Source organism: Sceloporus occidentalis, unplaced genomic scaffold, assembly GCF_023333645.1.
Source record: "Sceloporus occidentalis isolate IW3139 unplaced genomic scaffold, rSceOcc1.0.p SCAF_7, whole genome shotgun sequence".
Classification (NCBI taxonomy): Eukaryota; Metazoa; Chordata; class Lepidosauria; order Squamata; family Phrynosomatidae; genus Sceloporus; species Sceloporus occidentalis.
Window position 1 is genome coordinate 2,199,295 of NW_028316987.1, and position 25,367 is coordinate 2,224,661.

The 25,367-nt window shown below is 42.7% G+C and overlaps 1 protein-coding gene across 3 annotated transcripts in view; it reads left to right on the forward strand.

Moving 5' to 3' along the window:
• The first annotated feature begins 2,249 nt into the window (after nucleotides 1-2,249).
• MPP3 (MAGUK p55 scaffold protein 3) overlaps nucleotides 2,250-25,367 on the forward strand; it is a 79,992-nt gene continuing 56,874 nt past the window's right edge. For 2 of the 3 annotated variants that reach the window (XM_089531649.1, XM_089531651.1), the window contains exons 1-4: nucleotides 2,250-2,365; nucleotides 15,167-15,287; nucleotides 19,421-19,539; nucleotides 24,130-24,207. In XM_089531649.1, coding sequence (XP_089387775.1) covers nucleotides 15,263-15,287; nucleotides 19,421-19,539; nucleotides 24,130-24,207 — 222 coding nt within the window. In that variant the 5' untranslated portion in view covers nucleotides 2,250-2,365; nucleotides 15,167-15,262. Of the gene's footprint in view, nucleotides 2,366-13,728; nucleotides 13,783-15,166; nucleotides 15,288-19,420; nucleotides 19,540-24,129; nucleotides 24,208-25,367 lie in introns of those variants that run through there. The other variant, XM_089531650.1, reaches the window with a different exon arrangement.

Consider the following 25,367-nt stretch of genomic DNA (forward strand, 5'->3'; position numbering starts at 1 on the left):
AAAGCAATGAAGAAGGGAAGCGGAAGGGAGGAAAACACATTCCAATCAAATGTCAGGATTCAAATCAACCTAATAAAGGCCTTAAAATAAAGTACAACATCCAACATACACAGAACAGCTATAACTTTACTAGACCGACCAAAACGCGCAAGGGTTCATGATGCAAGCTTTCAGAGTTTCACTGGCTGCTTCAGCAGATGAAGTGTTAAGAGAAAGGAAAATATGACAATAGTTTTTTTGTGGGTTTTTCTGGCTATGTGGCTGTGTTCTAAAAGAGTTTATTCCTTTAATAGACTCTTAATCCCTTTAATAAACTCTTCTAGAACACAGCCACATAGCCCGATAATCCCACAAAAAGCTATGGATGCCAGCCATGAAAGCCTTCGACTTATAAAATATGGCAATGTTAGATCCACAGAACTACAATTTGCCAAGATGTTGTTGTTGTTCCCAGTCAAGATGGTATGTAGACCGAAGTCATTTCTCCCTGTTGGTCAAGTGGGTTCTGGGAGAGAAAGAGTCTTAAAAGTCCAGGAAATAAAATTTAAACTCCATTAGCAACACAAAAAAAGATATTTCATTGTATTTTTCCTTCTCCTGTGTGCTTTGTAACATGTTTGCCTGTGGAAGAAGCCAGTGGAGCTGCAAACGCTTTCAGTCTATATTTTGTGCATTTTGGTCGGCCAGTAAAAGTATCACTGTTGTGTGAATTTTGGATGTTATTGTACTTTGCTATATAGCTAACACTTCTAGACTCAGATATGTGTTTCCCCCCCAAATAACAAGTCTGAGATTTTTTTAAATGGGGTGTTCTCAGCATGATCCCTTTTAGTGGTGCTGGAACAAACCCCCTATTGTCCCGTACAAACAGTGATACTTTTATTGTATCAACCCAAATGCACAAATGCATGTCACCAGCTAAGGATCATACAGGAGAGAAAGAGAAAAATTGATGATGTTAGTCACAGGCCTGCATTTGGTCAAGATGTTATTGCTGTTGTTCTCCGTATGGAGGGATATCTATACATTGCCAATCCCCCCCCCCCCCCCTGTATGATTTTTTAAACACTTTTGCCAAATGAAGAAGCTCGTGGCACTTTGAAAGCTTGCATCATGTATTTTGTCTGGCTCAAGAAAGGTATCACTGTTTTGTAGATTTTGGCTGTTATTGTACTTTGTTATGGCCAACAGGGGAGATTTGTCATTGTCTGCTTTCCGTTCAGATTAACACCACTTAACAATGACATGAGTTTTTCATGAGATTTCCCCCGTGTGATAAACTCCATACGCCAATACTCCAGCCACTATGCCATGCTGGCTCTCTGAGCAGAGTATTACCAGATGTAAGAATTGCAAAGGGGGACAAGGCAATGTAAATGCAAGTCCTTTGAGAAAAAGGGAGGCCATCACTGAATAGAAACTAAAAAACATTCTTAGAAATGTAAATCCATGCATCTTGATCATGCTCAAAATGGCGGACATTTGGGAATTCATCCTGGACAGAAGGCTGACATGTAGGGTAGGTCCTGAGAAAGGTTACCCTGTACTAATATAGACATAAAATCATGTTTCGTAGGCATGCTCAAAATGGAGGATGTTGAGGAATTCCTCCTGCAGAGACGGTTGAAATGTCTGACATGTCCTGCTAAAGGAGGACCTCTGCTCGCTCTGGACCAGATGTCCTAGCAAGAATTTGCCAAGGACGACAAGGCGCCCCAAAATGTAGGACATTCAACAAAAAGGTGCAAACTAAAAGCTTAGAAAACCACTCATAGGAATAGAAAGCCATGCTTCTTAGTCACGCTCAGAAGGGAGGGCATTTTGGATTTCCTCCTGGATAGAAGGCTGAAAGGGAGGCCAGGTCCTGGAAAAGGAGGACCTCTGATCATCCTGGAGTAAAGCCATGCTTCTCAGTCCTGCTCAAAAAGGGAGGGCTTGGGGGAATCCCTCTTGGGCAGGTGGCAGAAATGGAGGACAGGTCCTGGAAAAGGAGGACCTGGGGTCACCCTGGAGTAGGCCCATGCTTTTCAATCATGCTCAGAATGGAGGACTTGGGCAGGAAGCTGAAAGGGAGGACAGGTCCTGGCAAAGGAGGACGGGGGGACAAAAGCAGGAGGGCAGGGTGTCTCTGCTGCCTGCTCTGCTCTGCCTGCCTTCCCTTCCTTCCAGTCAAGTGCAGTCCTTGAGCCGAGGAGCGCATGAGCAAAGAGAGGCGCGCCCTGCTGCCAAGGCAAAGGAGGAGGAGGAGGAGGAGGAAGAAGGAGAAGGAGGAGAGGAAGAGGAGGCCCGGCTGATGCTCTCTCTCAGCACCGCAAGGGCCCCCGGTCTCTAGGCATCCAGAGCCAGGAGGAGAGGCCAGGCTGGGGTAAGCTTGGCAGGGCCCTGAGGAGGAAGAGGAAGAAGGAGGGAGGGATGGAGGGATGGAGAGGCCCAAGCAGGCCCAGGGGGGGATCATGGACAGGGGCTCAGCCCCACTCCCAGGCTCCCTTCTCCCTCCCTTTCCTGCCTCCATTCCTCCCCCTCCTCCTTCAAAGCCTCAGCCTGACCAGGCGTCCTCCTTCCCCCAGGACCTGCTGCCCTCCATCTCCACCTCCTTGGCAAGAGCAGGGCCCAACTGGCCTCCCTTTTGAGCATGGGTTCATATTTGCATGAATGCAGGGGGACCAGAGTTGCTCCTTTCCCCAAGATCTGTCCTCCATTCCAACTTTCTTGAAATTTCAAACTGTCCTCCATTTTGAGCATGACTGAGAAGCATGAGTTTATGTTTCTATGATGTTTTTATTTAAACCTTTCAATTTGTAATGCCAACCTTTTTCTTGAAGGCCCTACATTTTGTCCTCCTGGACAGTCGGGACATCTAGTCCAGGGTGACTAGACATCCTCCTTTCCCCAAGACCTGCCCTCCATTCCAACCTTCTTTCCAAAGCTTCCTCTATTTTTGAGGGTTTTCTTTTTTGGGGTGGAGTGGGGAAAGAGCATCCCTCCTCCTTCCTCAAGAGATGCTTGCTCATGATGACCATGGCCTAAAGCTGCTTCTAATGGTCAGCCTTTGGCCCTAGTTTGCCCATTTCAAGATAGGGGCTACAGGGTGGGTGCATGGGGAGAAAGAACTGGGGGGGGGGCTCTCTTCAGACCCCCAAGCAATGGGGTGTGTCATGGGTGTCTTCATTTCAAGGAACAAGAACACCCCAAAATGCACAAAATACGTGCCGCAAACTTCCAAAGCTCCACTCGCTTCTTTGTCAGACAAAGGTGTTATGTGTCTTCAAATTGTTTCTGACCTATGGCGACCCTAAGACGCTCAATGTATCATGGGGGTTTCTTGGCAAGTGTCCTCAGAACGAGTTTGTTCATTTTAAGGAGCTATACAAAGCCCTGGAGCTCTTTTGAGGATAGATTGCAGCACCATGGATAGCTCTCTGGATATCTGAGATGAATACTCCACTGAGGTAGGATGCATCCATACTGTACAAATAATGCAGGCAGGTTGACACCACTTTAACTGCCATGGCTTTATCCTACAGAAGCCAGGGATATGTAGTTTTGTGAAGCATCTGCTTGCTGTAGCAGAAAAGGCTAAAGACCTTGTAAAACTACAAAGTCCAGGATTCCATAGGATGGAGCTTGTTGTTTCGTGTGCCTTCAGGTTGTTTTGATTTATGGCGACCCTAAGATGAACTATTATGGGGTTTTCATAACAAGATTTGTTCAGAGGAGGTTTGCCATTGTCTTCACCTGAGGCTGAGAGAGTGTGACTTGGCCAAGGTCCCCCAGTGGGTTTTATGGCTGAGCAGGGAATTGAATCCTGATCTCCAGAGTTGTAGTCCAACACTCAAACCGCTATACCACACTGGAGCTACAGCACATAAAGTGGTGTCAAATGGTATTATTTCTACAGTGTTGGCATATCTATAGAAATCAGCGGTCATCTTTGTTTGCTTGGTTTTAGGTGTGTATGTGTGTATGTATATATGTGCCTTCAAGTTGTTTGTCAACTTATGGCTAGCATGTGGTTTATGCGCTTTGTGGGATGAGCTGTGGTTATTCATGGAGTAGGGACATTGCACTACACATGCTCAGATGTATTGCTGATATCATTTGGAGGGCTTGCAGATCAGCGGCAGAGCACATGCTCTGCATGCAGAAGCTCCCAGGTTCAATCCTCAGTATTTCCAAGTAGGAGTAGGGATAAAAATGTTGCCAAACTTTATAGACCTGCTTTCAGTCTGTACTGAATATACTGGCTAGATGGACTGGGCTTTCTAAAGGAACATTGGTGTGTAAGAGGGAAGAAAGCAAAGCCAGCAGTAACTGGAGAACAAAGGGAACTCAAGGAAAGGGCTTAGGGAGGAATAAATGTAGCTGGAAGAGAGGGATGATAAAAAGAAGGCCTCTTCTGAGCTGGCCCAAGACGTTTTGCTGAGTGTGGGAAAGGAGAAGATGGCCTCCAGTCCTTTCAACCTACAGAAGCTGTCCAAACTGGCTGCTGAATTTGATTTTTGCACTGGCAATGAGACCGCATTTCCAGAATACTTGAGTGCAGGAGGCTAACTTAAGGAGTTTCAGAGTAGGCTATCTGGACACTCATCTTTGTCCATCAATACCACACAGCAGTTGTTTCCTAAAGCAGCTGCCTCATTCTGCCTAATGGTGGGATTGGCCCAGGCTCTAATGTTTGTTGGCATGCCCATATGTGTGTGTGTGAGAGAGGGAGAACATCTCCATCTGTATTAAAAGATTACATAGCAGTGTGGTACAGGTGTGTGAGAAAGGAAGGGAATATCTCCTAGGGGACATTGGGGGGGATTTTATTAACATGTTTTTGCTTCCTCTGGGCCTTTTTTTAAACAACAAGAAGTAGACTCAGAAGTCACCTCCAGGTCACTTACTGTTTTAAGAAAGGTGTCTCGGCCTAAAATAGACCCCCTTTCTTTCTATTTTGTAACCCTTTGGGTTAAACAGGTTTGAGGGGGTCTGTATATGACCCACTGCACACACTTTGCCTACCCTTGCCCTAAACTAACCTGATGCCTTCAGGAGTGCTGCAAGATTTTTTGTGAAGAATATTAGTGAAATGGAATCATATTCTTTGCCTCAGGCTGAAAAATTTTGACCTAGTTCCAAGGAGATCCTTGGTGCATCAGATCAAAGACCCATCTTGTCCAGCATCATCTTTTCCACCATGGTGCACCGGACATCTTCTTATGGGAAGCTCAAATGAAGAGCAAGAGCACATAGCCATCTTCTGGGATAATAACTATTGTTGTTGACCGGCTGGATGTATTGCACTTTGTCTTGATTGTTGGCGTGACCTGTAGGAAGTGGTAGATGGTTTAAGGCCTTTTGAGGCTAGAGATTGTTCCAAAATCTGCTTGGTGGGCAGGGTGTTCTTTGAGTTGTAGTCCAAAAAATATATCTTTCTTGTGCTCTGGATATTTGTATGTTGTGGTGTGGATGGCAGTGTTGGAAGATTTTTTGCATTCTCTCTTCCTCTCCTTAGATAGATAGATTTTCTTGCATGCAAATCCTTCTGTCTCTCCTCTTGCAAACATCCCATTTGCTTCCAACTTTCTTTCAGTTAGTCTCAAAGGTGCTATTTATTAGCTAGATTAGGATATAGCCTCTATGCATATGTAAATTAAAGTCATTAGTAAACTTTTGTTTAAACAGCAAATTACTTGTGTTGTTCTGGATCAGTCCCAGTTCTTAGAGAAGCATAGTTAGACAAGGACATGTTTCTGCTACTCTGCTGCTTTAAAGCTGGACCCTAACAGGGTTGGCTTTGATATTTTTAATATTAAATATTTTTTGTTTCCTTAACACAAAGGTTGAAGCCTTAGGAAATTTGAAAAGCACAACTTTTAACTCCTGAGTATATATGAGAACTAGGAAGGCCAGAGCAGGTGAGCAAATGACCTTACCTAGGCCCAGTACAGACAGGCCTCGACGCACGTCTTGATGACATGCTAGGGTTGCCTCAGGGTGTCACTTACAGACTCCCTGTAACCCTAGCACGTATTCCGTACGTCAAAATGGCAGTGCCCTGTACAGATGGGTGCTGCCATTTTGATATCCGCATGTCACAGTGCAATATTGACGTTGCGAGTGCACCACTGGCACACTGCGGCATCAGTATTGTGCCGCAAAAAGAACCCACTTTTTGCGGGTTCTTTTTCCCTCAGTGGAAAACCGCATGGTTTGTCCGCTGCATTTCCCCCCCCCCCCCCGCGGAAAACTAGGCACCGGCAGACTACCCTTTTTGGGTGGTCTGTATCAGGCCCTAGAGATGGGAAATGAGCCCTCTGTAACTTCAAGCTTCCTCATGGTAGAGCTGCCAGCCAGCAGGTAGAGCTGTTTTGGCTCACTGAAGCATAAGCAGCTGTCTTCCATGAGGCCAGACTCATGGTTTGTTGAGTCTAATATTTCCTGCTTCAGCCTTCTTTAAACTGGTGTCATCTGGATGTGTTGGACTAGAATTTTCCTCACTTCAAATAGAATGATTATTTTGGATGAAGGGCATTAAAGTGCATTTGAATGTGAAGTCAAAGGCTTTCATGGCCGGCATCCATAGTTTTTTGTGGGTTTTTTGGGCTATGTGGTCATGTTCTAGCAGACTTTCCAGGCAAAGCATTCTCTGAAGATGCTAGCCACAGATGCTGGCGAAACGTCAGGAAGAAACTCTGCTAGAACATGGCCACATAGCCCAAAAAACCCACCAAAAACTATGCATTTGAATGGCTGCAACTTGGAATAACCAATGTTGATTTATTCTGACTGGTATTGACTGTGCATTCATCCATTTGCCAATCTATCACTTTATCTCCTGCTTTTCTTCCAGTGTGGGACTCAAGACAGCTTACAAAAAGGCAGAAAATTATAATAAAGACACCTGGACACGAACCAGCAGCCAGTGGAACTGTTGAAGCAAAGGCATTTGTGCTGCCAGTGACCAGCACCTGTTAGAAAAATGTAGGGTAATTTAAATTTCATAAGGCTTCAGCCTTTGGTAAGGAAACAAAAAATATTGAAATACCAATAATGTCAAAGTCAAGCCTGTTAGCTTTAAATCACCAGAGTAGCAGAAATGTGCCTTTGTCTAACTATGCTTCCCTATGAACTGACACTGACTCCAAAAACAACACAAGTAGCTTGTAGTTCCAAACAAAAGTTTACTAATGGCTTTAATCTATATTTATATAGAAGCTGTATCCTAATCTAGCTCAGGTAAAAATAAATCTTTATTTCACCATCTTTCCAAAGAAAGTTGAGAGAGGAAGAAGGTGGAGGACCAACAGTTCAGTTGAAAATCTTTGAGAGAGAGTCGGTTAGTCCCAAAGGGGGAGTGAATCATAGAATCATAGAATCATAGACTCATAGAGTTGGAAGAGACCACAAGGGCCATCCAGTCCAACCCCCTGCCATGCAGGAAATCCAAATCAAAGCATCCCCGACAGATGGCCATCTAGCCTCCGTTTGAAGACCTCTAAGGAAGGAGACTCCACTACACTCCGAGGAAGTTTGTTCCACTGTCAAACAGCCCTTACTGTCAGGAAGTTCCTCCTAATGTTGAGGTGGAATCTCTTTTCCTGCAGTTTGCATCCATTGCTCCAGGTCCTAGTCTCTGGAGCAGCAGAAAACAAGCTGGCTCCCTCTTCAATATGACATCCCTTCAAATATTTAAACAGAGCTATCATATCACCCCTTAACCTTCTTTTCTCCAGGCTAAACATCCCCAGCTCCCTAAGGTGTTCCTCATAGGGCTTGGTTTCCAGACCCTTCACCATTTTAGTCGCCCTCCTTTGGACACGCTCCAGTTTCTCAATGTCCTTTTTGAATTGTGGCGCCCAGAACTGGACACAATATTCCAGGTGGGGCCTGACCAGAGCAGAATATAGTGGCACTATTACTTTCCTTGATCTAGACACTATACCTCTATTGATGCAGCCTAAAATCGCATAAATCACATGGTTAGTTTGAATGAGAGAGAGAGAGAGAGAGAGAGAGAGAGAGAGAGAGAGAGAGAGGCATTTGCATGCAGGAAATCCCTATCTATCTATATTGGGGGAAAGGGACTGCAAAAACCTTCTGACACAATCTGACTACAGCTCTTTGGACCAGTTGAAGTTTCTGAACATTCTTCAAAGACAGCCCTGCATTTTGTGCATTATAGTAGTCCACTTGGGATGTAACTAAGGCATGTGTCATGTGGCCAAGTTAGACATCTCAAGAAACAGGTGCAGCTGAGGCACTGCTTTAACTGTGCAATGCACTTCTGAGCATTGCAGAAACCTGAGTGTCCAGGGCCAGGGCTGAATCTTGGAGTGCACCCAAGCTATGGACTTTGTCTTCAGGGGGAGTGTAACCCCATCCAGCACAGCCTGAATGCTTATGCCCTGCTCTACCTTTTGACTGACAAAGAGCACCTCTGCCTTGTCTGGGTTTAGTTTCAATTTGTTTAATCCTCACCCAGTCTGTCACTGTTGACAGGTACAGGTTTAGAACAGAGACAGATCCCTTGGATTGAAGTGGTAAGAAGAGACAGAGATCCTCTTTCACATCACAGGCAGAGGATTTTCACATAAAATGCAGAGCTTGGAAACGTTTCCCTTCCTGACTACTTTTCCTAGAATCTCCCAGCCATTGTTTGAGATATTTGGGGAACTGCATTCCTAAAATGTATCTTTTCAAGACTTTGATGAAATGCTATTTGTTATTTGAACTGCAGAGGCTAAGAATTGAACTAAAAACCTTCTGTGTGTCTAGCATGTGCATTATTACTGAAGTGTAGTCCCTCCCCAGTAGTTTCTGCGCTTGAGAACTTGTGTAAAGCAATGAAGCATCACTTCATAGGGACCAAATACTGCTGGAAGTGGGTCATCTAAGGTCCTTAATAAAGCAAGAGGACTTGGTGGAAATGGAAGAAATTATGTAATAGCAGTCAGCTCAAGACCTTTTAAAATTATAGTTCTCCATCATTGTGGGGAACATAAGCCTAGAACATTCCCAGGGGCCTGTCAGGATAGAAATTTAACCCTGCTGCCAAAGCATTTAGGAGGGGTGGTAGTTCTGTCCTTATTTGGTAATCCTGTTTGCACAAAATGTCATACACACACACACACACACACACATATATGTGGCAGAAATGTGTAGTGCACATTCTGTAATATAAGTGCATCATGGCATTCTTTATTTATTTCCATTTTGGAGGTTCACTGGTTTTATGATCTAATGAGGTAAGCCAGAGTTTGGAAATGACCACTCCCAGAATCCCTTAGATGTTGTCCAGAGGATGCTGGGAGTTATAGTTCAGAAAAGTAACAGTCTCAAGCTCTGCAGATATCCCATTCATGGTGAATGCACCAGGATGCCCACACCCAAAGGACATTTCTGGAGAAGGTGTAACGCTCTAAATAGCACAGGTTATCCTTCACCATTGGCTATGGTGGCTAGGACCGATGGGAGTTTAGTGATATCTGGAGGACCACACATTCCTCAGCCCAGCCACAGTACCCTACATCTTCTTAATAAGCAACACAAAACTGAAAGCTTGCATTGGTGCTGCATTACAAAATGTTCATGAGTGCAATGGCTTGGTCACTGTATACTGCATGGTTACTCTATTTCAGGAATAGAAAACCTCCTGGGGTTCCAATTTGAGATGCATATAGTCCCTTCCCCAAGACTTCACCATTTGGTTATTTCCAAGGTTTGGTGCATCCCATCCACTCTAAAAGGCTGAAATCCCTCTCCTACGATGTAATATTCGCCATTAAGAGATTTAAGCTATAATATGATGTAATGCTTGGTGATCCCCTTTTATCTTTGGCCCTTCTTAAACTGAGTTTGACTTTTGGGTTGAAAGAAGTTGCTCATCCTTGCTGCTTCTGAATTTGGTGTGTCTGCGAAAAGCAATTGAATTAGTTTTATTTTTTCTTTTAATTTCAAGCCATTGTCTTTGTTTATTGTTATTATATTATGATGCTTTGTTTGTTGTGTGCCTTCTAGTTGTTTCCAACTTATGGTGACTAAGGAGACCCTGTCATGGGGTTTTCTGGGGCTGAGAGTTTGTGACTCACCAAAGGTCACCCAGTTGGCTGAGCAGGGAACTGAACTGTGGTCTGTAGAGTCATAGTCCAATGCTCAAACCGCTACACCACACTGACTCTTGTTATGATGCTACCGCCCTTTAAGAAAACTTGAACAGAAATCTGGGAAAAGATTGAACTCAATGCATTTGTGTTGGGTCTCTTTGAAACTGTGGTGGTGCTCTTTGGCCACCTTGGAGTTGCTGAGTAGATGGTACTTAATAAAGCTGAATTCACATTTTTTTTAAAACTGGAGTCTAACATCTCCATTATTGTATGATGGGAGCAAAAGCTGTACAGTAAGCTCTTGGTGTCTGCTGGGGTTTGGTTCCAGGGCCACCCGTTGATAACAAAATCACTGGATGCTCAAGTCCCATTAAATACAATGGAAGTAAAATGGTGTCCGTTATATAAAATGGCAAAATCAAAGTTTACTTTTTGGACTTTAAATATTTTAAATCCTTTCAAGCTGTGGATGTTGAATCCATGGATAAAGAATCCGTGGATACAGAGGGCTGACTGTACAAGTCTAGGGAACCTTCAGCTTTTCAGATTAAGATATCAAGCTGACTCCAGGGAACTAGAGTCCAACAGCACCTACAGTATGTCCCAGCTGTGCTTCATAAAAAGGCAGTAAAACATTCGTCCTGACTTAATAGGAAAACATGTTTGACTTTTGTCTAGGAGAGCTTCAGACAAAATTTTCTTCCTTAGAAATTCTGTACAGATTGTTCGAAGGGAGGGAATTTGGTCATCTGAGGGCAAAAGGTGTGAATATTCTTTTAGATTACAGCTCCCAGAATGTCCCAGTCTTGACAGACCACCCCGAAAGGGTGGGCTGGAGGCACCCGTTTTTGCTCCTGAGGGAGGCTGCAGCAGCCAAACTGCACAGCCTCCCTCTGTACTAAAAAGAACCCGCTAAAACAGGTTCTTTTTGGTGCATGCAACGGATGCCAGGAGTGCGCCATTGGCACACTGTTATGCATCGATGATGCAAGCACAGCGCCATAACATGCAGACACTGCACTGTGCTTGTGTCATAATGGTGGCCCCCATGTGGACAGGAGGCTGCCATGATGGCGGCACCGTTACATACTAGGGTTCAGTTGCTCCGCTCTCTCGAACTCTATTTTTGGTCCCAGGGCACCACAAACTGCCCGTCTGTACCGGGCCATTGACAAGTGTAGGAAAAAAAGGGTAACACTTCCAGACTCTGTAGCCTCCCAACAACTATTTCAGCAGTAGCGGAGGGCAAGCACTCATATTATGAAATAATATTTGGCAATATTGGCAGCTGAGGGTGAGGAATTCTGTCATTCTTGCTTTCTCCTGCATTCATTTTTTTCCTTAATATTCAAAGATCTTTTCATTTTGCATTTGAAAAACTGAAACAAAATGCCCAAATTCAATAGATACAGCTGTATCCAGCATGGAGATGACTATATTGTTTCTGTTACTGTATAGGTGTTAAAGATGAGGAGCCTCACAGAAAAAAGAGAAATGGCAAACCTAATCCTACAGTAACATGGTTGAATATGCAGAGCGATTCAAATGTAGACTTTTAATAATTAAGCAGTCAAAGTTTGAGGACTATACAGACAAATCTGTCAGTTTTGGTTTCTCACCCACTTGCTTTTTCTTTTTTCTTTTTTACAAAAAAACTCAAGTTCTTTCTAGCCTGTAGATGAAGACATTTGCAAATGTTAGTATTTTCTTATAAAAAACGAATTACGCTGAAATTCTCACCTACCCATACTGCAGTCACACAATCCTTGCTGCTCTGTGAAGTGTGAAAGGAGCAGTCAACAGAAAGGGACTCATCAGTCTGGTGGCAGAAGAAAGACACCAGACAATTCATGGTGACCAGAATGACTTGTCAATGGACATGCATCAAAAGATGTTAGGGAGAGTAACTGGGACAGACTGACTTGACAAGATGTTGGAGTGACAAGAGCAATGGAATGGCAAAATCCTATGATCTCTGAGAGCTCAGAGCTTGGAAAAATTGAAGGGGGTTTTTTGGACCACAATTCTCTTGGCCATGCTGGCTGGAATTCTGGTAGCTGTAATCTCTAAAAAATAACTTTTCAAAACCCTGTCACCTTCAAGGCAAGCAAATTGCTTCCTCCCACCCTTGAAAAAATTAACAAGTACTTATTTGCAAATATCCACACAGTGTATGACTGTCTAAGTCCACTGGAGTTTTGTGTAGGCATAAGAGTTTGGAAAAATTACTGTTTTGGAGTATAGTTTGTACCATTCCCATGCTGCTTGAGGATGTTGGAAGTTGTAGCTCAAAAATAATATTTCAACTTCTGATTGGCATGCATGTCTGGATGCACTTTTACAGACACTTACTAGAGAACAAGCAAGATTTAATTCTGAGAGAACATGCAGAAGATTGCTCACTAAATTCATATTCAAAATGACCTAGAGTGCATCTACACCAGGGGCAGGCAACCTTTTTGAGCCGGGGGCCGGGTTGCTGTCCCTCAGACAACTGGGGGGCCGAAGCCAAAACATAAATAATTAAATATTTTTTTTTAAAATTAAATATATAAATAAACCAGGACAAATGTAGGACAAAATTTTCAAATGGAAGACACTTTTTTTAAAAAATGGAGGACACGCAAAAAAAATTGCTGATTTTTTAAAAAAATGTTAATATAAATGCATGTTTCTGAGGCTTCTATAGACAATTGCCCCCCAAAGACCCCGGCGGCAATCGGCGGCAGGACCAGGCTGGGGCCGGTCCCAAGGCCTCGCCGGGCCGCATCCGGCCCGCGTGCCGCAGGTTGCCTACCCCTGATCTACACTGTAGAAATAATGCTGTTTGATCCCACTTTAACTGCCATGGCTCCATCCTACAGTATCCTGGGATTTGTAGTTTTGTGAGGAATCCCCACTCTTTGGCAGAGAAGGCTAAAGATCTTGTAAAACTAGGATTCCATAGGATGGAGCTACTGCACTTAAAGTGGTGTTAAGCTGAATTATTTCTACATTATTTTTAAAGACATAACATTGGGGTGATATTGGAAAGAATCGACTGTCCCATTATTCTTAGTATACTAAGCATGCCACAGTCCTACATATTGCAGTGGCTCCATGTTGTCAATTACAGAATAATATAAGTGTGTGGATGCTAGGAAAATATGATCCCTCCTACTCATCATGGCAGTGCTAGCCATCTGAAGGAGTGTTTGTAGTTACACATTTCTTGTCTAAGAAAACAAGTGTTTATGGAAACTCTTAATTCTCAGAGGGCCCGAACAGACAGGCCAAAATAAAGCTGCTTCAGGCCACTTTGGAGTTATGCTGTTTAAATGATGCATGCATCCTAAGAGGCTGGAAGCTGTGCTAAAGCCACGCTATAGTCCTAAGGATTGGAGCGCAACTTTGGCACAGCTTCGGGCTTCATAAGATGCATGCAACATTTAGACAGCATACCTCCAAAGTGACCCAAAGCAGCTTTATTTTGGCCTGTCCATTTCGGGCCCAGAAGAGCTTTTCCCAAGTAGGCTGGGGAGGATGGGGATTGTTGTCAACCCAGATGAAGATAACCAGTAAAGAAGGCCACTAAAGATGAATGTCAGAAGGTGAAGGCATACTGCCATAAACCATAGCTGATCACAATCAAGAATATCAGAGTTTGTGCACCACCTCTTATTCTGATCTGGATTAGGATTTCTGTCTACAGGTAAGGAAGGTTTAATCTCCCCCACCTGAGGTTTTTTTTAAATATAAATTTGCAACTACTTCTGATCTGAGGGTTATATAAAAAAGAAATGCCTGTCCATTAATGCTAATGGATTTTTTTTAGCCCATGAAAGACAAGGATTAGTAACAAAGTGATTTAGGGGAAGTTTAAGCCTTTCCTACATCTGTGCAATGAGCTAGAAAAGTCTCAGGTCCCTGCATGCTTTCTTATGAATAAAGAAGAAAATAACATATAGCTTCATGCTGTGCATTTAATATAGTGCATTTAATTAGTGTGGTGCATTTAATGTAGTTTAATCCTATGATTGCACCCGTAGCGCAGCGTTTTTTTTTTTTTTTAAAAAAGAAGTGGAAGGTTGCTATAGCTATGCACAAAGACCTTGTCTCACTAACCTATAAACCCAAGAAGTCATGACAGTAAAAGTGGCATCAGATTGCCATAAGTATGCAGTGTGAATACACCCTTAGACTAAGATCTGAGAAACCGAGGTTCAAATGCCTATTCAAGTGTGGAATTTCGTGAGTGACCCCAGGCCAATTGCTGGCTCCCAGCATATCCTGCTTCATAGGGTTGTTGTGAAGATTAACATGGGTGCTGGGACAACCATGTACCCAATTTTGTACTCCTTTGGGGTAAAGGGTGGGATATGCATAAATTAATGAGCACCCATGGAGACTGGTATAAAAAAGAGGAATAATTAAATATCAAATTCAGGATCATCTATGCCATGGTAGTTTTGATTTCTACGTATCGTGGTGAAAACTGGACAGTGAAGAGAGCTAATAGAAAGAGAATGAACTCATTAGAAATGTGCTTGAGGCAAGTTCTACTGATGCTGTGGGCCACCAAAAAGACAAATAAATTGTACTAGAGCAAATCAAGCCTGAACTCTCACTGCAAACTAAAGTGACTAAAGCTGAAACTATTGTAATTTGGAGACATCATGGAACCATATGACCCATCCTGTCCTCCAAAGGTCTGTCATAGTCTTCTCAGAATGTACTGATGAGGTTGAGAGGTCTGATTATGGGCTGCTACACTATTTTACATCCTTGCCCCTCTCTTCATCTTCAAAATCTGATTCCAGAATGTTCAGAACCATTCTACCTTTCGAGTTTTTACAGATTCAGCACCATGTTTCCATTTCTCCTTGGCAATGCTCTCTTCTAAATAGCTTGGTCAGAATAATGGGGAAACAAAGATGTGTCCAGTATATAAGTAAGGTAATAAATAAACATGTATGAGCAAAGTATTATTCTTCCCCTAGTTGGCCCAATAAAATCAACATGTTCACTTGTTCTTTGTGTGCTCTAGTTGAAGAAATACGAAAATAATTCTCATGTAGTCCTTATTTGTTTTTCAGGCATTTTGCTCACGTGTAAATCCTGGCCCTCAGAGGTAGACTGGACATCCAGTTACAGCCATCTGTCATCTGTAGGTAGTGAGTGAGGAATAAGCCATGCCTGTCCTGTCTGAAGATTCAGGTAAGAGATCTTAGCATGTTTTCCAACTGAGCTCTCTTGCACACTACACAAGGGGAGCACTTTGATCCCATTTTTGCTGCTGTGGCTGCATACTAGAGAATCGGGGAGTTTGCAGTTTGACGTGACACTAGACGTCTTTGGCTGAGAATTTTAAGTACCTTGTGAAATTACAAATCCCAGGATTCCATAGGATGGAGCCATGTCAGTCAGAGTGGTATCAAAGTGCTATGACTGTATCATGTGAAAAGGCCAATGTTTGTGTTTTTAGGTAATCGGGTGAGAACCAGTGTGCTATAGTGATGACAATGCTGGACTGCAATGTGGGAAATCAAGGTCCTACTGTCTACTGAGCCATGAAACTCACTGAGTGACCTTAGTTCAGTCACTCTTGGCTTGACAGGTTTGTTCTGAAGATAAAGTGGGGAGAAGGAGAGCCATGGATACTGCCTTGATATAATGTACTATTGTTGTATAAATATACTCCTGTGTATTTAACCCCCCCCCCCCCAAATAACATAGCACTATAAAGAGAAACAGATTTATAGTGACATAAAATTAAAGTATTCTGGTGTTATTTTCTTGTAGAAGCCCATGGGGTGGCTTATAATAAAGACAATATTTTAAAAAAGAAAATATACTCAATTAGAATACATTATGAGGACTTGCAACAAAATTTGGTTGTATTTCCTCACTGTACCTGTCAAATACTATACAGTAATAAGCTTTAAGAGGCTGAGGCTATTCCAGTCCTGAACCCCAACTCTGGTTTTCTTACTCAGCTAACAATTTGACAGTCCATAATGTCCTCTGAAAGTCATGGACCATCCTTAGTTTTTGTTGGTTGTATATTTGGAGTGGAGAGAGATGCCTGAATGGTTTACTTGTTCTTTATATGATGAATTATTGCTTGGATCAAAAGTAACCCATGCATTCCTCAGTTGTAGTGCCAGTCCTGTTGGCTCCTGAGTTTGCTATTAGAAGGAGCCCAATAATTATCAAATAAATAAAAGAGCAGTGAGTGGAGGCTATAAATGCAGCTGTACAATTCACCTTGGGAGGACTCTGAGTTGTGGCAACCATCTTACAAGTTTTTCTTCACAAGATTTGTTCAGAGGGGTTTTGCCATGGCCTTCTCAGCCAAGGCTGAGAGACAATGACCTGCTCAAAATTGCCCAGTGGGTTTCCATGGCTGAGCAGGGATTTGAGTCCTGATCTCCTGAAGTCCAAGTCCAACATTCAGACCATTATGTGATGTGGCTTCTCTGTGGCCAGCTTGATGTTGTTGTTATGTGTCTTCAAGTCATTTCTGACACTACTTGTGACCCTATCACAAAATTTACTTGGCAAGATTTATTCAAATACTAGTTGCCATTGCCTTCCTGGGAGAATGTGACTTGTCTAAGTCATCCAGTAAGTTTCCACGCTTGGGCGTGGATTCAAATCCTGGTCTCGCAAAGTCCTTATTCAGTAAGCAAACCACTACACCACAGTGCCTTCTTTATACCAACTTGCATTATCATTTTATAAACCCCAGAAAAGGACTTTTTAAAAAAAAGCTTTGCCTGGCACCAAAACGACAAAATGGGCGTCAAATAAATCTCTTTGCATGGGACTTTACAATAGGGTTGTCAGAGTGAAAACTGGAGAGGGCTTCTTTATCTTTCATGGTTGTGTAGAAAATAGAATTTCAGTAGGTGTTGCTTGTTACCTGATTCCATGCTGAAATGTCCTCTTCTACACAACCATTAAAGATACAGGAGCCATCTCCAGTTTTCAGTTTTACCCATTTGTTCAGCCTCAAAGGAAGGCAATGGCAAACCCTCTCTGAAGAAACTTGCCAAGAAAAACTCTATGATAGGTTCAGCTTAGGGTCGCCATAGGTTGGCACACAACAACAAACCCAGATGAGGCAAAACCCGCTTGCCACTTGCCACCTGTGTGAGAGAGGACCGAGGCTTAGGTTGTCTTGTATGGTAAAAGGTGTCTGTTTTTGATTTTGTGGACTGAGGCATAGTTATCCTCATTTGGCATATACTCTTCTGTGTACCCTAGTTTTTCCTCTATACATCTGCCACTGAGGATAACTCTTCACGCCCCAATAAATCTGATTGCCTTTAGGGTGCCATAAAACTAATGTGGATGTGTATGTGTATTGTAACGGGCTATCACCCACAAGGATCTGTGTTTGATAACCCCCCCTTTTCTATCTAGAGGTGTGAGAGCTTAAAGAAAAACAGTTGCAGCAATGTGTATGTGTGTGTGTGTGAGTGAGTGAAGGAGGTGGAGAGAGAGAAATTCTGGGTTAAAGATGACAACACTGGAAATCATTTAAACATAAAATTGGATGGGGAGGGAGATAGAAGGAATCTTATTATGAAATGCTATTATGCAGTACTTAATTCTCTCCCGATGAACAATGGAAGACATTTTTAAAGAGTTATGTCACATTGGCAGTGTTCCCAGTCGTGATCAGACCTCCGAAATGCACACAGCCAGCCTGCCTTTTGAATAATAAGGTTCGAGTTTTTCTGTGGTGTGCATGAGAGTTCAAAGTTAGTTAATCTTCACAACAGCTCTGGAAGGTAGGCTAGCATTGATGCTGCCACTGAGCTTAAGAAATTTTAGCTGGTTAATCATAAGAGGTTTATTTGACTGAATGACTTGACTGAGAGTTAGAGTTGTGCAGTGTTTAGAGCATTTGACAGGGACTTCAGAGATCCAGAGTCAAGTCCTCACTCTGTACTACAGAGATGATGCAGTTTGACATTTTGTCATTTTGTGAGCTATTTAGGCTTCTCTGTCAGAGAGCTCTGGTGCCACCACAAACTACAAATCCCACGATTGCCTAGGAAGTGGAAGTTAAAGTGAAGTCAAACTGCATTATTTCTGCAGTGCAGATTAGACCTCAGGCATTAAATTCACTGGTGACAAACTCTCTCAGCTGTCCTGTCTCACAGGGTTGCTGTGAGGATATACTAATACTAATTATATTTCTGTTGTCAGTGGCAACAAATTACTTTTCGAGAGGGACACCTTGTCATAAGTAACACAACAAATTACTTTTAAAATGCTTTGACTAACTGCACATGGATTTCAACATCAGGTTCCTCTCTTACTTTGTTTACAGTGTGCTGCAGAACTTGAAAGCTTGCATACAATCCTTTGTTACATTAGGCTAATAATAGTATTGTTATTAATAACAGTATTGTTCTAATTATTGTTATTAACCATTATTGTTTTTAATAACAGTATTGTTATTCATTGTTGTTAATAACTGTAGTATTCTAATACAGATTTTAGCATTTTCTGTGTGATCAACATGGCTACCCTTGCTTTCTGTGTAACGATAAAACAGTACATCATTGAAAGAGAACATCAGGAACAAGACAAAGGCAGTAAAATATCAAAAAACAACAGTATTAAATCTTTATTAAGAGCACCATAAAGTAACAGGTTGTTAACTGAAAGATTGCCTAAAAGCTAGTTTTGAAGAGAGGAGAAGAGAAGGAATCTGTTGAAGAGCTTCACAACTGTCTAGAGCCTGGAAAAGTTACTTCTTTAGACTAGTACTTGCAGAATATCCCAGGAGATTCTGGGAATGATCATTCCAAGTTGTAATATTTTCAGATTCTTGTGGCACTTCTAAGAAGACCCTGGCCCTTTTCTCCTGCTGCATCTTGCAATACTAAACAGTAGCAAAAAGTGTGTTTTCAGTACTTATTCCAAAAAGCTTTCCAGGAAAAAAAAAACATTGCAGAATGTTCAAGTTCTGTGTTAAACTTGAGAATCCAAATAACTGCTCAGATGCAAGAGTTGGCAACAAAGTTCTAAAAGGAGGCATTGCACCTCAAGCACCTTATGTATTTGATGCATTTTCATCAAGGTATCTCTCCCCTTCCGATCAAGGAAAAGTGCATTCTTTTGAAATACAACTCCCCAAATCCCCGAGCCAACTTGACCACTGGCCATGTTGTCTGGGGATTCTGGGAGTTGTCATAAAAAGTAATTTTCCTGTGCTCTCCCCCAGTTATGTGCGGTAGCCGAGATGGAAGCTGACACTAGGATTTGGCCAATGTTTTGATAGGTTTATTTATAGAAGGGGCACCTCAATGGCTTTCATATTTGTCCTATAGGTTTGCATGAGACCCTTGCCCTTCTGACATCTCAGCTGAGACCAGACTCAAACCATAAAGAGGAAATGGTGTTCCTGAGAGACATTTTCAGTGAGAGAAGTCTCAGCTATTTAATGAAGGTAAATGTATTTTTTTTTTTGGGGGGGGGAATCCTGTTCACTTGGTTATCTGTCTACTCAGTTTTTGTGTTTGCTTAGCATTCAAGCTCTGGAACCTCGTTTCAGTCCCAGAACCCAAAACAGGGCAGTGCAACATAGATATACTGTACAGTGGGAAGCTTGGTACTTATGCAGGGTGATTTTTGATTTGTTTTTCATGCTTCTTCCAAAGCCTTTGATTTGACATAGATAAAGCTCTTAGGAGCCAGAATTCTGTTAGGGACATCCACACATGCAGTTTTTTCTTATATGTACATATGTCCTTTGTCAGGCACTGCAGAGGTTGGTATTCCCTTCCTCCCTCTGCAGCACCTGAAGCCCCCACTTGGACCTACTGATAAGACCCTAATCCACTATGCATAACAATTCCATGCTTTGCACCAAGAAGACGAGCTTGGAGAAGCATTTGGCTATGTCCCATAGCCAGACATGAGATAATCACAGCAACTCAGAGACCCCTGGGGGATCCTGATAGACCTCAACACTGACATTATTTCATGTCTGGTTACGCGGACATAGCCAGACACTTCTCTAATTCTGTATGCTCACTATAGAGCACAGAATGGTTGTGTGAGATGGCTTCAGAGTTGGGGGGAAGGTGTATGGCTTAACTGTAGCCTCACTAGGGTTGGTGTCACCTAGTGTGGTAACTCATGGAGTCACCGTCCTCCATTGACCTCCTCCCATTTCATATCATACCGAATCCTTAGTAATGGTTTTTTTTTTTGCACTAATGTTACTTGTAAATCATAATTCCCATATCCCACTAATGCTAATAGTTGTGAAATAAACAACTAGCAAAATTAAAATTTTACCTTCAAATGACATTATCATATGCGCAACCTAAATGTGTTTACATATATGTAGTGAAGATTTGGTTAAAATGTGATGTTTTTACAGAAAATTTAAAAAGAATAAAAATATAAAAAACAATTTTTTAAAATTTTAATGCTTTTTAAAACAAATTTTGAATTTTAAAAAAATTCTGGGGCCCCTCTTTCTCCTCCCACTGGGCTTCAGCCCACTCCCACCATCTCTTAAAGCATTTTAAAGGGAAGCAGGTGAATGCCATAGCCCATTTCTGCCAAAAAGTAGGTGTTTGAGGAGTAGTAGTGTCACCCTATCTTGGGTGTCACCTGGTGTGGTCACCCCCAGCACCCCCTAGTGATGCTACTGTGGCTTAGTATAATGTAGGTTGACATGCAGATACTTATGCTATACTGAGGGGGATATAGGACTGAGGCCATGTTCCGGCCCAGCTGGGATGGCTCAGCTGCAGAGATAGAATTATATCAGGCACCATTAATTTGCTTTTATGGTCATTCTCTGCTGCTTATACATTCTCCAGGATCTGTTGCTGAGACGTGGGGTGGACGAGTAGGGCAACCCTGTCCTCTTTTCCCCTAAAATTACCCGATGAGAGGGAATCCCCATGTGAACTCTTCTTTAGGGGAGTGTCTGTGGTAATTTTAAAAATGAATAGGAATAATGAATAGGAACAAAATGAGTGAGTCCCATTTGTTTTTATTGTGAAAATGAATGGGATTTTCTTTTAAAAAATGAAAAACAAATGAAAAATCCATTTGTTTCTCATTTGCTTCATTAGGTCCTAATAAGTGGGGAGATTGAAACACCAAAGAACAGCATGTACAGTTCACAGAAATTTGCAGGGAAGATGGGAGGAATGAGAGCAGAAAAATGGTCAGACTAGAAAATTCTAATCAGTTTAAGCAGTAATTAGAGCTATGTCAGTGTACTTTTAAAACTGCTGTAAACTGATTTTAGGGCCTGTGCAGATCGGCCATTAAGGTTGGCCTGGGGATGGAGTTGGGCCATGGCATCCACACGACGCATGCCCTGACTCTGCTCCCATGGCAGTTTGATGCTGTGCACCGCATTGCATGATACATGGCGTCACAGTGCTCCTTTGGCATGTTTAGATGAGGCGCGAGGCGCGACATGGTGTGACAGCTACGGTGCCCTTTCCAGGGCGCAAAATGTCCAGATTGGGGCTGCGGTGTGCAGTTGCTGAGGCCCCAATCTGACTCTAAAAGGGCTGGTCTGCTCAGTTCCTTTGAAAAGTTACTTGTGCAGACTGCAGGTCTTAGAATCCACAGCCAGCATACCCACTGGCCATACTAGCTGGGGGGAGTTGGAAACTGTATGTGAAAAATTAGCTTTGACAAACTCTGCCTATGAAATTGGTTTATGAACAAATGTTACTTTTCAAAGCTCTGCTTGTGAAAAGGGATTCCAATTTTAGATCCAACTGGAAATCAAATTGTAATCCCAAATAGAGTAGAAATGCTGAAATTAATGGCTGCTGTTACACTGCAGAATTAATGCTGTTTGACCCCACTTTAACTACCATGGCTCCATTTTATGGAATCCTGAGATTTTCAGTTTGTTGTTTATCAGAACTCTCTGACAGAGAAGGCTAAATATCTTATAAAACTACAAATCTCAGAATTCCAAAATAATTCCATAGCACTGAGCAATGGCAGTTAAAATGGTGTTATCTAAATAGAAACCTTCTATAGGTGTGAAGTCTAGTAGTGGTGTTGACAGTTCCATACTATTAGATGTAAAGTACTGAAGTTACAGGCCGAAGACACTGGCTTTGTGTCCTCTTCAAATCAGTGGAACTGGGAAACATAAAACAAAATTGAATTACTGACAAATTAAAACTAAAACCAATGGAATTCAAATGAGTGAGGAGTTCAAAATGTTTGGAGTCTCTCCTTGCACAACTTTATTCCTGAATGTTAGCTGAGAAAAGTTAGTTTTTAAGACTATAATTTATAGATTCCTCCAGACAGCATGGCCAATGGCATTTAGATATGGAGGACAGTGCTTAGGTTTGTTTTTTTCCACCTGATGTTGTCTAGAGGTATTAGACTACACTTCCCATCTTCCCTGGTCTTTATGGGAATTATAGGCGCGTTACAGACCGCCCAAAACAGGCAGTCTGCCGCCGCCATCATTTGCAGCACGGAGGAGTCCCAGCGCCCAAACCGCGTGGCTCCTCCGCACTGCAAATAAGAAGCGCCAAAATGGCGCTTCTCTTTGTGGTGCAATTATGATATCGCGAGGCACCAATGGTGCATTTGCAGCGTCATATATGCTGTGCGATGTGCGGACGCAATGCGTCTGCTACGTCAAGATGGCGGTGCCCGTGTGGAATGGGCGACGCCATTTTGTACGGACTCGGTCCGTATTATGGTTAGGGGCATCCGGAAGGGACGCCCCTTCTCAACCCTAATACACACCAAGTCAACCCTACTACGCCGCTTTGGCGTGTCTGTAACGCGCCACAGTCTAGCATTCCTGGAGGGAGCCACATTGGTAAGGCTCCTAGATTCAATTCCGGAATGTGAATCCGCAACACAGTTGAGGTGGGATGTGGGAATGATTAAACTTTGCTATTTGGGGCAAGGAGCAATGCATAAAGTTATGCTCTTGAAGGAAGCTTAATAATCAGGACAGTGCAGGGCTCTTTCTCATATCTTTGAAGGAAGCAAGAATAGTAGAATATGCATATAGTTGTGCTGATGAATTTTAATAACACTTCTTGCAAGTATGCTTTGCGGAGTGCTTTATAGAGCTCAAAAAACATCCCTGCTATGAATGACAAAACAATTAACAAACTCACTGGTGGAAGGAGTTGATAGCAAGCCAGCAAGAAAGGTTTCAAAAGTACTGAATATTAAAATTAAGGAAGCCACAGCCCTGAGTTGGCAGGACCTGAGGAGGGCTGATGAAGACAATGTATTGGAAGTCTCTCATTCATAGGGTTGCCGTAAGTTGAAGCCGACTTGATGGCAATGAACAATGGATCTTTTAAAAAGTAGACACTGATTGAGAGGAGAGCCGGATAGAAGGTGACCATAATGGGGATGTAATTCTTTGCTATTTTTCTTCTTGAAGGAAGCAGTGAGGGATTTTCTCTCTCTATGAGGAAGTGTTTGAAAACTGCAATTTTTGAAGACTTTTTAATGTATCATTTCCTGGAATGTCCTGCAGTGACTGTATTTCCAGTGCACTAGAGAAGTGAAAACAGTGGCAGCCATTAGGCATTAGGCAGGAGAACTTCTGCTACTGTATATGCTTTTAAATAGTAAAAAAAAAACATTGATTCTGCTATAATAAGGACTACTCTTCCAAACAGTTAAAACGTCTCACAGTTTGAGAATGGGGCAGCAACTATGAAATCCATTTTTGTTTTAGCTTCTGTTTCAGTCAATTAAAATGAAACAAGCTTTCTGCCCCTTCCCCAGACTGCAACATGTTGTATATTCAGAGATGAAATGAATGAATTGGCTTGTGACTTCTTCTGAGGGCATGAAAAAGTTACTTTTTCAGACTGCAACTCCCAGACTCCTCCAGCTAGCATGGATGCCAGCTATGCTGGCCTCAGGATTCTAAGAGTTGCTGTCCAAAAAAATTGACTGTTCCTATCTGTGCTGCTTCTTTAACTCAGCAATAAGAAGCTATTTTTCAAGTTGGTTCCAACCCAGAAATCTCTTATTTTGTGATTGTCTTCCATTTCAGATTCATGAAAAGTTGTGCCATTATGAACAGCAGAGTCCAGTCCCAGTTCTGCACAGTGCCTCAGCTCTTGCAGAAGATGTAAGTTTCAGTGTCACTCTCTCATTGCATAGTGTGAATTGTGAGAGCACCAAGGGTAAGTGCTGAGGCCCATTCCCCACTGGGTCTCTGAAGTCTCCTGGGATTGCTGCTTCTCTTCTATGATATTACTGGGTGTGCAGACTATGCAATTATAGCACTTTCATACCACCTTAGCTGCCATGGCTCCATCTTCTAGAAACCTGGAATTTGTCCTTTCATGAGGTATTTTAAATCTTCTGCCAGAGAGCTGTAATGCCGTAGTTCCTAGGACTTGTCGACACCAGGAAAAAATGTGTAATTCAGCCTGCTAGCAGTCCTATCAATGTACAGCTACTTCTGGGAGATACTGTAGTTTGTGGCCTTTGCTCCAAACTAAGCAAAGTTGGGGGAAAGCCTGGTGTTTTCCAGACACCCTGGAGTGATATTGGATTATTTTGGTATGTGGACAGCTGGATTGGGCCTAATTTGGCTTGATCCATTGTCCACATGCCAAGAGCCTTGCTGTCCCCCTTCCCCATGCTGAGCAATGCAGGGAAAGGGGCCCTGTTTTGGAGCCACCACCGCTGCTTAGTCGTGGACAGGAGTTCCATCAAAAGCCTGTCTGGCATACCACTGATTCTCCTGCCAACAGGATGGAGCACTTGGACATATAATCATCAGGAAGGGAGTTGCTCTCTCCTGTCCTCATTGACCGCAGGGTTGCCTCATTCTCATTTCTGCAGAAATGGGGGCGCTCCAGGCATGCTTTAGACGGAACTCCTGTCTATGAGGAAGTGATGATGGCATCAGCAACAAAGGGGATGGGCCAGTGGGTTTGATGCCATGTCAACCCAGCTAGCCCATGTGCACAATGACACGGCATCTCACCAGATTTGTTGTGGTCAGTCTGAGGCATAATGCTCCTGATTAGCCCTGGATTAAGTGGCCAGTGTAGAAGTACCCCTAGAGAATTATAAGTACTTCACCAAACTACAAATCCCCAGATTCTGTAGGATGGAGCCATGGCAGTTAAAGAGGTATCAAAGTGCTATAACTGTGCATTGTGGACGCACCCATTGTCTTGTTCACTTGCCCTCTTGAGGCAAACAAGGAAACTGAGCAAAAAAGGAGCAGTAACTTCCGCTTGCCTTGCATTCGCTGCATTCTGGGCATTGGCCCAC